The sequence below is a fragment of the Molothrus ater genome, chromosome 29 (assembly GCF_012460135.2).
Source record: "Molothrus ater isolate BHLD 08-10-18 breed brown headed cowbird chromosome 29, BPBGC_Mater_1.1, whole genome shotgun sequence".
In the NCBI taxonomy this organism is placed as follows: domain Eukaryota; kingdom Metazoa; phylum Chordata; class Aves; order Passeriformes; family Icteridae; genus Molothrus; species Molothrus ater.
The window spans coordinates 2898969-2912666 of record NC_050506.2 but is presented as its reverse complement, the minus strand read 5'-3'; the positions used below and the strand labels follow the sequence as shown (position 1 = coordinate 2912666).

General features: G+C 42.3%; 1 protein-coding gene across 4 annotated transcripts in view; it reads left to right on the top strand.

Moving 5' to 3' along the window:
• Window positions 1-13698, top strand: part of LOC118695933 (histone-lysine N-methyltransferase ASH1L) — an 81139-nt gene that overhangs the window by 8445 nt on the left and 58996 nt on the right. For all 4 annotated transcript variants that reach the window (XM_036397755.2, XM_036397754.2, XM_036397758.2 and 1 more), the window contains exon 2: window positions 188-706. In XM_036397755.2, coding sequence (XP_036253648.1) covers window positions 287-706 — 420 coding nt within the window. In that variant the 5' untranslated portion in view covers window positions 188-286. The remainder of the gene's footprint in view (window positions 1-187; window positions 707-13698) is intronic.

Below are 13698 nucleotides of genomic sequence, written 5' to 3'. Positions count from 1 at the left end.
AAATATGTATTTATATATTTGGTTTATATATTATTATTTCTATATTGGTTTCCTATCTATTATTTATGTATTGGCTTTGTATATTATTATTTCTATATTGATTTTATATTTCTATATTAGTTTTATTAAGCATTAATTGAATTTCTGCTCGAAAATCCAAGTTGATGCTGTTTTTTTCCTCCCACAGAGTGAAAGATGCTGACTGCCCATAGTGGAACAGCTCTCCTGAGGAACACATCTCTGTAAATCTTCCCTAAAACAATCACCTGAAGGCAAATATTCTGTGATGGACCCTCGGAATACTGCTATGTTAGGCTTGGGTTCTGATTCTGAAGGGTTTGCTGGGAAAAGCCCCTCTGTGGCAAACATTGGCACCTTGGTGGGCAAAGGGGAAGCGGAGCTCGAAGGCTGCAGCAAGGAGGAGGAGGAGGGGAAGAAGAAGAGCAGGGAGGGGAGCGCAGAGAGCAGCAAGAGCGAGGCTCTGGGCGATGCACAGCAGCAGTTCTCAGTGAAGGAAACCAACTTCTCTGAGGGAAACCTCAAGCTGAAGATTGGCCTGCAAGCCAAGAGGACAAAAAAGCCTCCCAAGAACCTGGAGAATTATGTCTGCCGGCCTGCCATAAAAACCAGCATCAAGCAGCCAAGAAGGGCTCCCAAGAGCGGGAAGATGACAGAGGAGAAGAACGAGCACTGTCCTTCAAAGCAAGTGAGTGATGTGGCTCTGGGGTCATTTGCAAGTCATGGTACATTTAAAGCTGGGTTTCAAAGCTCCATCATCTCTGCAGCGCTGTGTTCTGCTGCTTTTCTCTGTAACCTCTGATACTGAAGTGGCTGGAGTTAGAAATGGTTTTATTTTGTGGCCATTAGGAGGAAAAACTGCTCTTTCACAGTGTGCCAGTTTGTTGTTTCAAGAGCAGTGAAAGATGATTCCCATGTTCATTTCTGAATAGTGCCGGGGAGGTTTTTAGTCTCTTTGCTGTAATCAAGTGGAGGGGTTTGGATGTCTTCTCTCTTGAGATGGGGCTCTGGATGTGCTGTGCTTGGATTTCTATTTTTTCCTACCTGTTAGAAGCACTTGTTTTGCTGTGTCTCACCTGTCACTGCTCAGGCAGGCTCTGAAAAGTAAAATAGACTTTTCCAACTGAGTTAGAAACCAGCCTGGAGATAACTGCATGTAAATGCAGTGGCTGGAGAGATGTGCCAGGGCTTTTCCAAACAGCAGGAAGTAGCCCTGCCTCGAGGATTTGTTTTTATGATCTCCATGATGTAATCAGAGCAGCAGTAGCAGATAGGGAAAACAGGATAAATGGCAAGGATTACAAATATAGTTGCATAGATGCTAAATTTCTGAAGGGTTTGGTTACAGCCTGCTCTTTTTTTCCCATCAACATAAAAGTTTTGTTAATCAAGGTTAGAATATACCCTTGTGTACAACTGCCAGGGAATCCCTGGAAGCTGGATCCTTCCTTTGCAGGGCTTTTCTGTTCAGCTCCTCCAGAGCTTCCCAAAGCTTCCCTTTTCCCTTTTCCCTTTTCCCTTTTCCCTTTTCCCTTTTCCCTTTTCCCTTTTCCCTTTTCCCTTTTCCCCTTTCCCCTTTCCCCTTTCCCCTTTCCCCTTTCCCCTTTCCCCTTTCCCCTTTCCCCTTTCCCCTTTCCCCTTTCCCCTTTCCCCTTTCCCCTTTCCCCTTTCCCCTTTCCCCTTTCCCCTTTCCCCTTTCCCCTTTCCCCTTTCCCCTTTCCCCTTTCCCCTTTCCCCTTTCCCCTTTCCCCTTTCCCCTTTCCCCTTTCCTTTCCTTTCCTTTCCTTTCCTTTCCTTTCCTTTCCTTTCCTTTCCTTTCCTTTCCTTTCCTTTCCTTTCCTTTCCTTTCCTTTCCTTTCCTTTCCTTTCCTTTCCTTTCCTTTCCTTTCCTTTCCTTTCCTTTCCTTTCCTTTCCTTTCCTTTCCTTTCCTTCCCTTCCCTTCCCTTCCCTTCCCTTCCCTTCCCTTCCCTTCCCTTCCCTTTCCCTTCCCTTCCCTTTCCCTCCCGCCCCTTTCCCCTGACATTCCCAAACCTTTTCCCCTCCCCTGGCATTCCCTGACTGCAATTGCCCTTGAGGAAGAGTCACCTTAAAGAGAAGGGAAATTTGGGGGTGACCTCATTGTGGCCTTCCAATACCAGAGAGAGAATTTTAACAATGGCCTGGAGTGCCAGGACACAGGGAATGGCTTTACCCTGCCAGAGGGCAGGGATGGATGGGATATGGGGCAGGAATTCCTGGCAGTGAGGGTGGGCAGGCCCTGGCACAGGTGCCCAGAGCAGCTGGGGCTGCCCCTGGATCCCTGGCAGTGCCCAAGGCCAGGCTGGGATGGTGGAAGGTGTCCCTGCCATGGCACTGGATGAATTTTAAGGTCTCTTTTAACCCAAAGCATTCCATGGTTCCATGAGAACATTGCTCAGAATTCCCCCCACCGAAAATCCCCTTGCACTAAACTTGGGGGGGTGAGGAGCTGAAACTCCTGAGCTCCCCAATCTTTGGACATCTGGGAATGAACACATTGAACAGATTGCCCAGAGCAGCTGGGGCTGCCCCTGCATCCCTGGCAGTGCCCAAGGCCAGGCTGGGGCAGCCTGGGATAGAGGAAGGTGTGGAATGAAATCTTTAAAATCCCTTTTAGCCCAAAGCAGTCTGGGATACTGAGTAATTAATTCTGTGCTTCCAAAACAAGTGTGCTGGATGTGATGTGTAAGGGCTAAAATTGCCTTTTCCAGACTCTACAATGCTCTCACACTGGGCTTTTCCTGCACTGCAAACAGAGGTGTTTGCAGTCAGCCTATTGAAAAATAAATTCTCAAGTGTTCATTGCATAACTTCACATTTTGGCAGTGGTCTTTATTTTGCATTCTTCCATTTCAGAACAAGCTGATTATTTCTAATGATGTTTCTAACTTTGGCTTGAAAAACATCAGAAGAGTTGATGGCAGTTTGTTATTACACTGTTAGTTTTCTTTTGTTTTCCTTTTTCTTTCTTTTTTTGTTGGTTTTTTTTGACAAGACTCTGTTGCAATGAGTTGAGTATTGGAACAGTCTGGAATATCCAACCAGTGATTTCTCTTGATGTCTGAATTGAGGTGGCTCCTGCAGCTGAAAATCTCTAACTCAGGGCGGGTTTGATGTTGAATTAATCAGGTTTAGGATGGATACAGGAAAAGGTTCTTCCCCAGAGGCTGCTGGGCACAGCCCCAGGGCTGCCAGAGCTGCAGGAGGGTTTGGGAAATGCTCCCAGGGTGGGATTTTGGGGTGTCAGTGCAGGGCCAGGGCTTGGACTGGCTGATCCCTGGGGATCCCTCCCAGCTCAGGACATCCCAGAATTCCCTGATTTTCCTCTCAAAAGGCACCACTGTGTCTGGAGACTTGGCCTTTCGCATCAAGAGATCGTGCCCTGGGAGTTTTTACCAGAGCAAATCATCAATATTGGAATTCTCCTGGTGACAGCAGGGATTCTTCATCCTTGACATCTTTGTTTATACACCAGGATTTTATATATATATATTTTTTTAGAGGTGCATCCCATTTGAAATGGAAAGTAGAAAGGGAGGCAAATATTAATGATGGTGTAGAATCTTATTGATGTTGATATCACATCAGGTTTGGATTTCAGCTGCTCCTCTCAGGGCAGGCCCTGCTCTCCCTGGCAGGCAGCCCTGCATGCAGAGCATGCAGATCTGTTGCATTAAATTTGCATTATTGCCAAGAGTTTCAAATCCCTGACTCATGAGAACTCCCTCAGATCCTCTGCTCTCTCCCGAGTTGCTCTGAGCTGTGTTTAAGTCTGGCTGTTCCCTGCTGCCATTTTGCACTTTGCATTGTTAGAAATGACAGTAAACACCATCCTGCTGATTGCTGAGTGGGATTAGAAGTGTCTGTGTGGAAATAAATGGGAATGATGCCTTTAAACCATCACATGTTTTGAATATAATACCCAAGGGTTGTTTTTTTTGTGGCTTCCTGTCATTATAGATGTAATAAATATCAATAAATATCAATAAATAATATAAATATAATAGAAAATATTATACATCGATAATATAAATATATAAAAGATAAATATGAGTAATTTTATATAAATAAATTATATTTATATAGTCTATAAATATATATTATATTATATTATACTATATTATATTTATTATATTATATCATATTATATAACATTATATCATATTACATCATATCATATAACATTATATCATATTATATTATATTATATTTATTATATTATATTACATCATATTACATTATATTATATTATATTACATTACATTATATTACATTATATTACATTATATTATATTATATTACATTACATTATATTATATTATATCATATTATATTATATTATATTATATTATATTATATTATATTATATTATATTATATTATATTATATTATATTATATTATATTATATTATATTATATTATATTATATTATATTATATTATATTATATTATATTATATTATACTATATTATATTTATTCTATTATATTACATCATATTATATAACATTATATCATATTACATTATATCATATTACATTACATTATATTACATTATATAATATATAATATATATTGTATATTATATATTATATATTTTATATTATATTATATTCATTATAAATATATATAGATATAATTTATGAATAAGGTATATAACATAACTATAAATATATATTCTATTTAGAATATAAATATTATAAGTATAAAAATAATATAATATAATTATATTATATTATATATACATATTCATAGAAGTAAATTTATATAAATATTTAAAAATCAATTATATAAATGTGATAAACCATAGAAGTTTTAGCACTGCAAACTCCACTTCAGCAAAGGAAAGCTTCCCATGAATTTCTGCTGTGGCTGCAGAGGAGGGGAAGCAAACGTGTGACCCATTCAGAGCCAGGTGTGGCTTCACTTGCAGCTCTGGAAGGGAACTTTGTGTTCTTTTAAAGCAGCAATGAAGAATTAGAATGAAAATTTAGCACTTGCAGTGTGCACAGTCAACCACTGAAAGACAAAGAGAAGTAGTGGAATTCTGCTCCTGGGAATAAAAATGGAAATAGGAGGAAAATCCTTTGAAAATCCATCTCTGACAGGTTTTTTTTTCCTCAAGTTTAATGCTGACAGGACAGATAAAACCTGGGAGGTGTCTTCAGATACATGAATAGAGGATTTATCTGCAGTCTGGAGAGGGTGGGTGATGGAAGCTGCAATCACAGAATCCTTCAGGCTGGAAAAGCCCTCCCCGAGCTTGGAACCCAGCTCAGCTCCCAGCACTGAACAATTCTGGACATTTCCAGGGCTGGCAATTCCACACTTCCCTGGGCTGCCTCTTCAGGGCCTCACCACCCTTTCAGCAGAGACATTTTTCCTGGGATATTAACAATTTTTTCCTCCAGAAATGTGTAGACATCAAAATTAATAAATATATTTTTTTTTTCCTGAGGAGAAAATCATAAAGCAGGAAAGGGAAACCAAGAAATGACTGACATTCCCAGTGACATTCCTGCTCACTTTGCTTTTTGACACTGAGCATGGATTTCATCCTTTCAAAAAGTGTCCTGGGGCAGGGAGACATTGCTGGGCTGAGCCCCAAACCCTGAGCCTTGACCAAAAATAGACATTTTGTCCCTTTTATTTTGTAGGATGCTGGCAGCAGTGAAGGTTTAGCAATAAAAGACAAGAAGGGACAGTGCGAACACAGAGCAGCAGGTTGGGACTTGCCCTCCTGCTCCATCTCCCTGTTCCTGTGTAAAATTGCTGAGTGCAGAATTCTGGAGTTTTTTTTTCTCTTGCCTTTGGTCATGCAGGGAAATTTGCTGATGAAATCACAGCCACCCACAGAAAGAGTTTCAAACAAAAAAAAATTAAAATTCAAAAGATGAAAAATTGATTTGTTTTCTTTTTGGGTAGCTCAGGAATATTTCCTGCAGGATTTGGGACAAAAGTGTTTTGTTTTAGGTTAATTCCACAGAATCTTTGTTTTGCTTTTAGAAAAGGCTAAAAACTAAAAAGTCTTGGAGGTGAAAAATAAACAGCATTTTTATTTGGGGGATTGCCTAGAATGTGTTGATGCCACAACCACAAAACAATTCCTGTGATTTCTCAGAATGCTCCTTTGAATTCTACTCTGAGCATTGGCCTGAAGTACAACAGCCAAAACAATAATGGAGAAATCTGTGGATGTGCAGAAAAAATCCTTATTGCTTGCCAGTGACTCTCAAGAGAAATCCCAAACAACGTTTTCCTGAACAGGCTGCTTCCTTTGAACTGCTTCAGGTGTTGGAAGCTGAGACTTTATTTTTAGTTTTTATTTCTATTTTATTTTGATATTTTTATTTTGATATATTTATTTTAAAATTTTATTTTATTTTTATCTTTCTATTTTATATTTTATTTTTTCAGCTTTGTAACTAGGGTTTAGTTGAGAAGTGTGACACCAGCCTTGATGGATGTCCCTGTTCTCAGGCAGGATCAGCTACCCTTGACCTTTTTGCACATAAATACCAGTGATAATGACAGTCAATCATGATCTAGTAGTAATAAACCCTGATGCCCTTTTGAAAATCAAGGGCTTTTTTTGCTCTTGGTGCCTGTGATGATTCTGGAATCCCAGAATTGTTCAGCTTGGAAAGGATCTTTAAGATGCTGGAGTTCAGCTCTTCCCCCAGCGCTGCCAAGGCCACCACTTACCTGTGGCCCAGCAATTCCAACCTGTTCATTTTGATAGTTTCCAGCAAAATAACCTGGAATTATTCTTCCTCAGATGGATGGTGCAAATCTAGAAACTGTATGCTCACACAGGAGATAGAGAATTTTCAGTTCAGCTCAGTGTCAAACCAAGAATAATTCCAATTTTATGGAAACTTCACGTGCTTGATGCAATTGCTTTGGGCAACACTTTTATTGCATGGGCTCTTAAACCAGACAGTTGAACTAAAGATTGCACAGGAACAAATGTTTCAGTTTTGAAAGCACAAAATGCTTTTGGATGCAGTGGAATCTCATCTTTGGAACAGCTTTGGGCCCAGATGGGCCATTTCATTCCAGCTGACACCACAGGAACGCTGAGCAGCGCTCGAAATTTGGGCTGCAAAGGCACAGAATTCCAGGAAAACCCTTCCAGGAGATTTTTGATGGCATTGTCCAAATGATTGCAACATGGAGGCAGATCCTTGGAGAGCCAGGAGGAGAGAGCAGGTGAAACACTCAGGACATGTTGAGGTTGTTTGCTTTTTGCCACAGCGCTCACAAATGTGTCTGAAACCTGACTCTGTGCTTCCCTAGCACAATATAAATATAAAGAGAATTACAAATATAAAAATTAAAAAATAAATATAAATATAAATCTGCCCAAGGGAAGCAGGGCTGAGGAAGGAATTAAGGGCTGGATGCTCCCCTGCAGCACCAGGAGACAGAGAAACATTTAAAGGTCCACAGGAGCATGTGGGAATCAGGAAAACAGAAACTTGCACAGGCACAGAAGGGTTTGATTTGCAGCCTTAGGAAAAGCTTGGATTGATGTAAAAATACAGCAGACAGATATTAAACAGAAAAATAATAAACTTATGTTTCTATAATTGTATGTAAAAATATACTTGAAATAAGTGAGAAACTATAGAGCAAAAATATAGCACACAGATATGAAACAGAAAAATAACAAACTTATATTTCTATAATTGTATATAAAAATGTACTTTAAATAACTGAGAAACTATAGAGCAAAAATATAGCACACAGATATGAAACAGAAAAATAATAAACTTGTATTTCTGTAATTGTATGTAAAAATATACTTGAAATAAGTGAGAAACTATAGAGCAAAAATATAGCACACAGATATGAAACAGAAAAATAATAAACTTATGTTTCTGTAGTTGTAAGTAAAAATATGCTTTAAATAAGTGAGAAACTATAGAGCAAAAATACAGCACAGAGATATTAAACAGAAAAATAATAAACTTATGTTTCTATAATTGTATGTAAAAATATACTTTAAATAAGTGAGAAGCTATAGAGCAAAATTATAGCACACAGATATGAAACAGAAAAATAACAAACTTGTATTTCTATAATTGTATATAAAAATATAAATAAGTGAGAAACTAGATAAGATGGTGAAGGGTTTATAAATTAAGAGTTTAGAAGTTATAACAGAAAAATATGTGTACAAATGAGACAGAAGCCATGAGCCAAAAGTATCCACAGTGCAGCAGAAGTAAGTAAAGGTGGCAAGTTAGGAAAGTAAAATAAATTCTGTGGCAACTGTCTGTTAGTTTAGGAAGTTACATTAGTTTAGTAAGTTATATTAATATTAATTAATTATTAATTAATATTAATTTAGAAATTAAAAATAAAAGAAAGTTATGTTTGTTTAGAAAGTTATACATATACGTAATATGTATATGTTATATATAATATATATTATTATATATTATATATATTATAATATATGTAATATATTTTATATATTATATATAATATTATATATTATATAATTATGTATAATATATATTATATTATATATTATATATATTACATGTTATATATAATATATATTTTTCTATATTATATGTATTATTTATATTATATATATTATATATATTCTAATGTACAGTATACATAATATATATATAATATATTGTTATAAAGTTATTTATTATGTTGTAACAACGAAACTTGTGACTGCTCTTGAGCTATAGCTGAATAGTTCTCTAAAATCTCCCAACCCCTAAGAGTGATATTTATCTCTAGAATAAATCTTTTTAAACTTGAAAATAGTCCCATCCTTCATTTCTAACGGTGACAGTGACAGGAGCAGCCTCTGAGGACACTCTGTCACTTGGGCTGCACTTCAGCTCTGTGCTCCCATCTCACAGAGCCCTTGTGTGGCACATGGGGACACTGCTGTCCCTGTGCAGGTGACACTGCTGTCCTTGTGCAGGTGACAGTGCTGTCCTTGTGCAGGTGACACTGCTGTCCCTGCCCAGCTGGGATCTGGTGACACTGCTGTCCCTGTGCAGGTGACAGTGCTGTCCTTGTGCAGGTGACACTGCTGTCCTTGTGCAGGTGACAGTGCTGACCCTGCCCAACTGGGATCTGGGGACACTGCTGTCCTTGTGCAGGTGACACTGCTGTCCCTGTGCAGGTGACACTGCTGTCCCTGCCCAGCTGGGATCTGGGGTCACTGCTGTCCCTGTGCAGGTGACACTGCAGTCCTTGTGCAGGTGACACTGCAGTCCTTGTGCAGGTGACAGTGCTGACCCTGTGCAGGTGACACTGCTGTCCCTGTGCGGGTGACAGTGCTGTCCCTGTGCAGGTGACACTGCTGTCCCTGTGCAGGTGACACTGCTGTCCCTGTGCAGGTGACAGCGCTGACCCTGTGCAGGTGACACTGCTGTCCCTGTGCAGGTGACAGCACTGACCCTGTGCAGGTGACACTGCTGTCCTTGTGCAGGTGACAGTGCTGTCCTTGTGCAGGTGACAGTGCTGTCCCTGCCCAGCTGTGGGATCTGGGGACATTGCTGTCCCTTTGCAGGTGACACTGCTGTCCTTGTGCAGGTGACACTGCTGTCCTTGTGCAGGTGACACTGCTGTCCCTGTGCAGGTGACAGTGCTGTCCCTGCCCAGCTGTGGGTTTGGAGGTTGCCTGCCCAGTGTGTCAATAGAGCTGGGCTGGGGTCACCCTGACCCCGTGGCCACAGCCTGTGACACTGTGGGGTGTGTCCTGGACGGGGTGTCCTGGGGCTGCATCCCAAGGTGTGTCCTGGGGGTGTATCTGTCCCAAGGTGTGTCCTGGGGGTGTATCTGTCCCAAGGTATGTCCCAAAATGTGTCCCAGGGGTTGTCCTGGGGGTGTGTCCCAAGGTGTGTCTGGGGATGTGTCCTGTACAGGATGTCCTGGAGGGGATATCCTGAGGGTGTATCCCAAAATGTGTCCCAGGGCATGTCCTGGGGGTGTATCCCAAGGTGTGTCCTGGAGGGATGTTCTGGGGGTGTCTCCAAAGATGTGTCCCAGGGGGGTTTCCTGGGGGTGTATCTATCCCAAGATGTATCCCAAGGTGTGTCCCAGGGCATGTCCTGGGGGTGTATCCAAATGTGTGTCCCAAGGAATGTTCCAGGATGTTCTGTCCCAAGGGATGTTCTAGGATGTTCTGTCCCAAGGGGTGTTCTAGGATGTTCTGTCCCAAGGTATGTTCTAGGATGTTCTGTCCCAAGGGATGTTCTAGGATGTTCTGTCCCAAGGGGTGTTCTAGGATGTTTTATCCCAAGAGATGTTATAGGATGTTCTATCCCAAGGGATGTTCTAGGATGTTCTATCCCAAGGGATGTTCTAGGATGTCCTGTCCCAAGGGATGTTCTAGGATGTCCTGTCCCAAGGGATGTTCTAGGATGTCCTGTCCCAAGGGGTGTTCTAGGATGTTCTGTCCCAAGGGATGTCCTGTTGGATTATGCCCTTTTCTGACCCAGATTTGAGGCAACTGAGAGGTGTTTTAGAAGCTTTGATTCTATTTTCAGTCTCATGCGAAGGGTGAGACAATACAGATGTTATAATTGATGCCATCACAATTAGAAGCTAATGATTTTCTTAATTACAATAATAATAAGTGTTTCTTGGCCTATCAGCCCCACCATGCTTTAAATGCATTAAAGCAAATAATTTAACATTACCCCTCCTGGGTCCCACTACAATGGATCTTTCACAGTTTTATTTCTTGAAGTCTCCAGTCTTATTTGCAAGGCCATCCTTTGAAACCTAAACCTGTCTCTGGTTCCATTTGTCTCTCTCAACAATGTCTGTCCTGTTCCACAGCATTTCTAAGTCAGCATTTCTTATCTCAGAGCATTTCTTATCTGTGTCTGAGGGGAAGGAAGAGCTGTCCTGGGGAGGTGCTGGGGTCCCCATCCCTGGGGGTGTTTAACAAAGCCTGGATGTGGCACTGGGTGCCAGGGTTTAGTTGAGCTCTTGGGGCGGGGTTGGACTCGATGATCTTGAAGGTCTTTTCCAACCCAGTGATTCTGGGAATTCTGGGAATTCTGGGAATTCTGGGAATTCTGTGTTCTGGGGCTGTGCCTGGGGGATGTCCACATTCCTGAGCATGTGTGTGGGATGTGTGTCCTGGGGGGACTTGGGGATGTGTCCCCCAACTCCCCCCCCCCGGTTTGGGGGGTTCCTGGGGGTGGTTTTGGGGTTTGTTCTGGGGGTGTCCTGGGGTTTGTTCTGGGGTTTGTTCCATGGGGTGTCCTGGGGGTGTTCCAGGGTTTATTCCAGGGAGTGTTCTTGGGTTTGTTCCTGGGGGTGTTTCCCAGGGTTTGTTCTGGGGGTGTTCTGGTGGGGTCCTGGGGTTTGTTCTTGGGGTGTTCTGGGGTTTATTCTGGGGTTTGTTCCAGGGTTTGTTCTGGGGGTGTTCTGGGGTTTGTTCTGGGGTTTGTTCCAGGGTTTGTTCTGGGGGTGTTCTGGGGTTTGTTCTGGGGATGTTCTGGGTTTGTTCTGGGGGTGTTCTGGGGTTTGTTCTGGGGTTTGTTCTGGGGTTTGTTCTGGGGGTGTTCTGGGGTTTGTTCTGGGGGTGTTCTGGGGTGTTCTGGGGTGTTCTGGGGTTTGTTCCAGGGTTTGTTCTGGGGGTGTTCTGGGGGTGTTCTGGGGTTTGTTCTTGGGGTGTCCTGGGGTTTGTTCTGGGGTTTGTTCCAGGGTTTGTTCTTGGGTTTGTTCTGGGGGTGTTCTGGGGTTTGTTGCTGGGTTTTGTTCTGGGGGTGTCCTGGGGTTTGTTCTGGGGTTTGTTCCAGGGTTTGTTCTGGGGTTTGTTCCAGGGTTTGTTCTGGGGGTGTTCTGGGGTTTGTTCTGGGGTTTGTTCTGGGGGTGTCCTGGGGTTTGTTCTGGGGTTTGTTCCAGGGTTTGTTCCAGGGTTTGTTCTGGGGTTTGTTCCAGGGTTTGTTCTGGGGTTTGTTCTGGGGTTTGTTCCGGGTTTGTTCTGGGGTTTGTTCCAGGGTTTGTTCTGGGGTTTGTTCCAGGGTTTGTTCTGGGGGTGTCCTGGGGTTTGTTCTGGGGTTTGTTCTGGGGGTGTTCTGGGGTTTGTTCTGGGGTTTGTTCCTTTGGGTGTTTCCCAGGGGGTGTCCAGGACAGGGTCTATGTGCTGGGACACTTGGGCTGATGTGGCTCAAGTTGATTTATTTACCTGATTCCCTCAGTGTATGAGCAGTGGAGTCCAGTTCTTCCACTGTTGCCTCTGCACAGAAAATGTCCTTTTTATTCCTGAAGTTTGGGGCAGTGCATGATTGCAGTTTGATTTTGGTATCTGTCTGCAATGCTCTTACTCCTTAGTGGCAGCAGTACCTGCTATTCACTTCAACCAAAATTCTGAAATTTTCAATGATACAGAATCACAAGAAGAAACTTTGATTCTCTGGCTGATGTTGGGAACTTTTTTTAAGGTTTCTGCAGCCACTGCAACCTTCTCCAAAAGAAACATCTCAAGATGTTTCTGTTAGAAATTACTGGATGAAATTTTGTTCTTCAAAATTTCCCTCCAAAATGTTTCTGTTAATCATGCTGATTATTAAGTAGATTTATGGGGGAAAAAAAAATCCCATATAAGAATTTTGGGTTTAAAAATGCTGAAAACAATGACAGACTTTTTTGACTTCTTGTCTGACATCTCCCTAGATGCTTCATGTTCTTTGAAATAATTTTCAGTGTGCTTGGAAAACTCACTCACCTTTAGATGAGAAGGAAACTTTCCAGGGCACACTCCTTCAGCTTTCAGAGGATCTGTGTTTGATGCTAAAGTCTTGTTTGCAGAATCCTGGCATCTTGCTCAGATCAAAGCTGCTGTTTGGAAGGGTTTTGTTAGTTCTGTATTTATTATTTAAGTGTCTATTGTAACTTCCAAGCCCTTTGTTTGGAAATGGAGGTGAGCAGGGAAAAGCAGAGCCTGCCAAGAGGTGTTGGGTACCCAGCAGTGGCAGTGAGGGCACCACAGAACCCGGCCCAGGGGTGGCAGAGCACCCAGGAGGAGCAGAAAAAAGAAGGAATAACGTGGAATGTAAACACAGGGATGAGGAGCTGAATTCCCAAGTCAATATTTAGGTGGATTTTTGAAGTCTGTTGAACAAAGGAGATTTTTCATCCAAAGTTCTCGTCAGAATTTCAGGCTGTAGGAGGAGGATGAAGCTCTCTGAAGGCTTTAATAGCCATGAGTGACTCTCTGGCACTCAGAGTCTGCCCCAGGGAATTCCAGGAGCTTGGATTGCAGGCTCAGGGTGGTGTCCTGCTGACTCAGGGCTTTCCATGTGCGTGCCAGGCCTGAAGGTGGGCACAGGGAGCCCCCTCTGCCACCCCTGCAGGAAGGAGCAGCCCTGGATTTGGGCTGCGGGGGCTCCCCCATTACCCACACGGCTGCTTCTCATCTCAGCAGTGTCCAGCTGGATCCAGGCTGCAGATTCCTGGTTAAGTGCAGCTGACTGAACAAATCCTTCATGATCAGCACCAAAATTGGCTGTGCAGAGGAATCCAGACTGTTCCTTCCTTCAGCATCCACAGGTGCAGCTCTGGCCTCAGGGGCTGGAAGGGCCAGGCCTTGCCTTAGCAGTTTTTATGGCAGGGGGATGAAGAGCTGTGGCATTGGTGTCTTTCACTCCATCCATGTTTAGTGCTT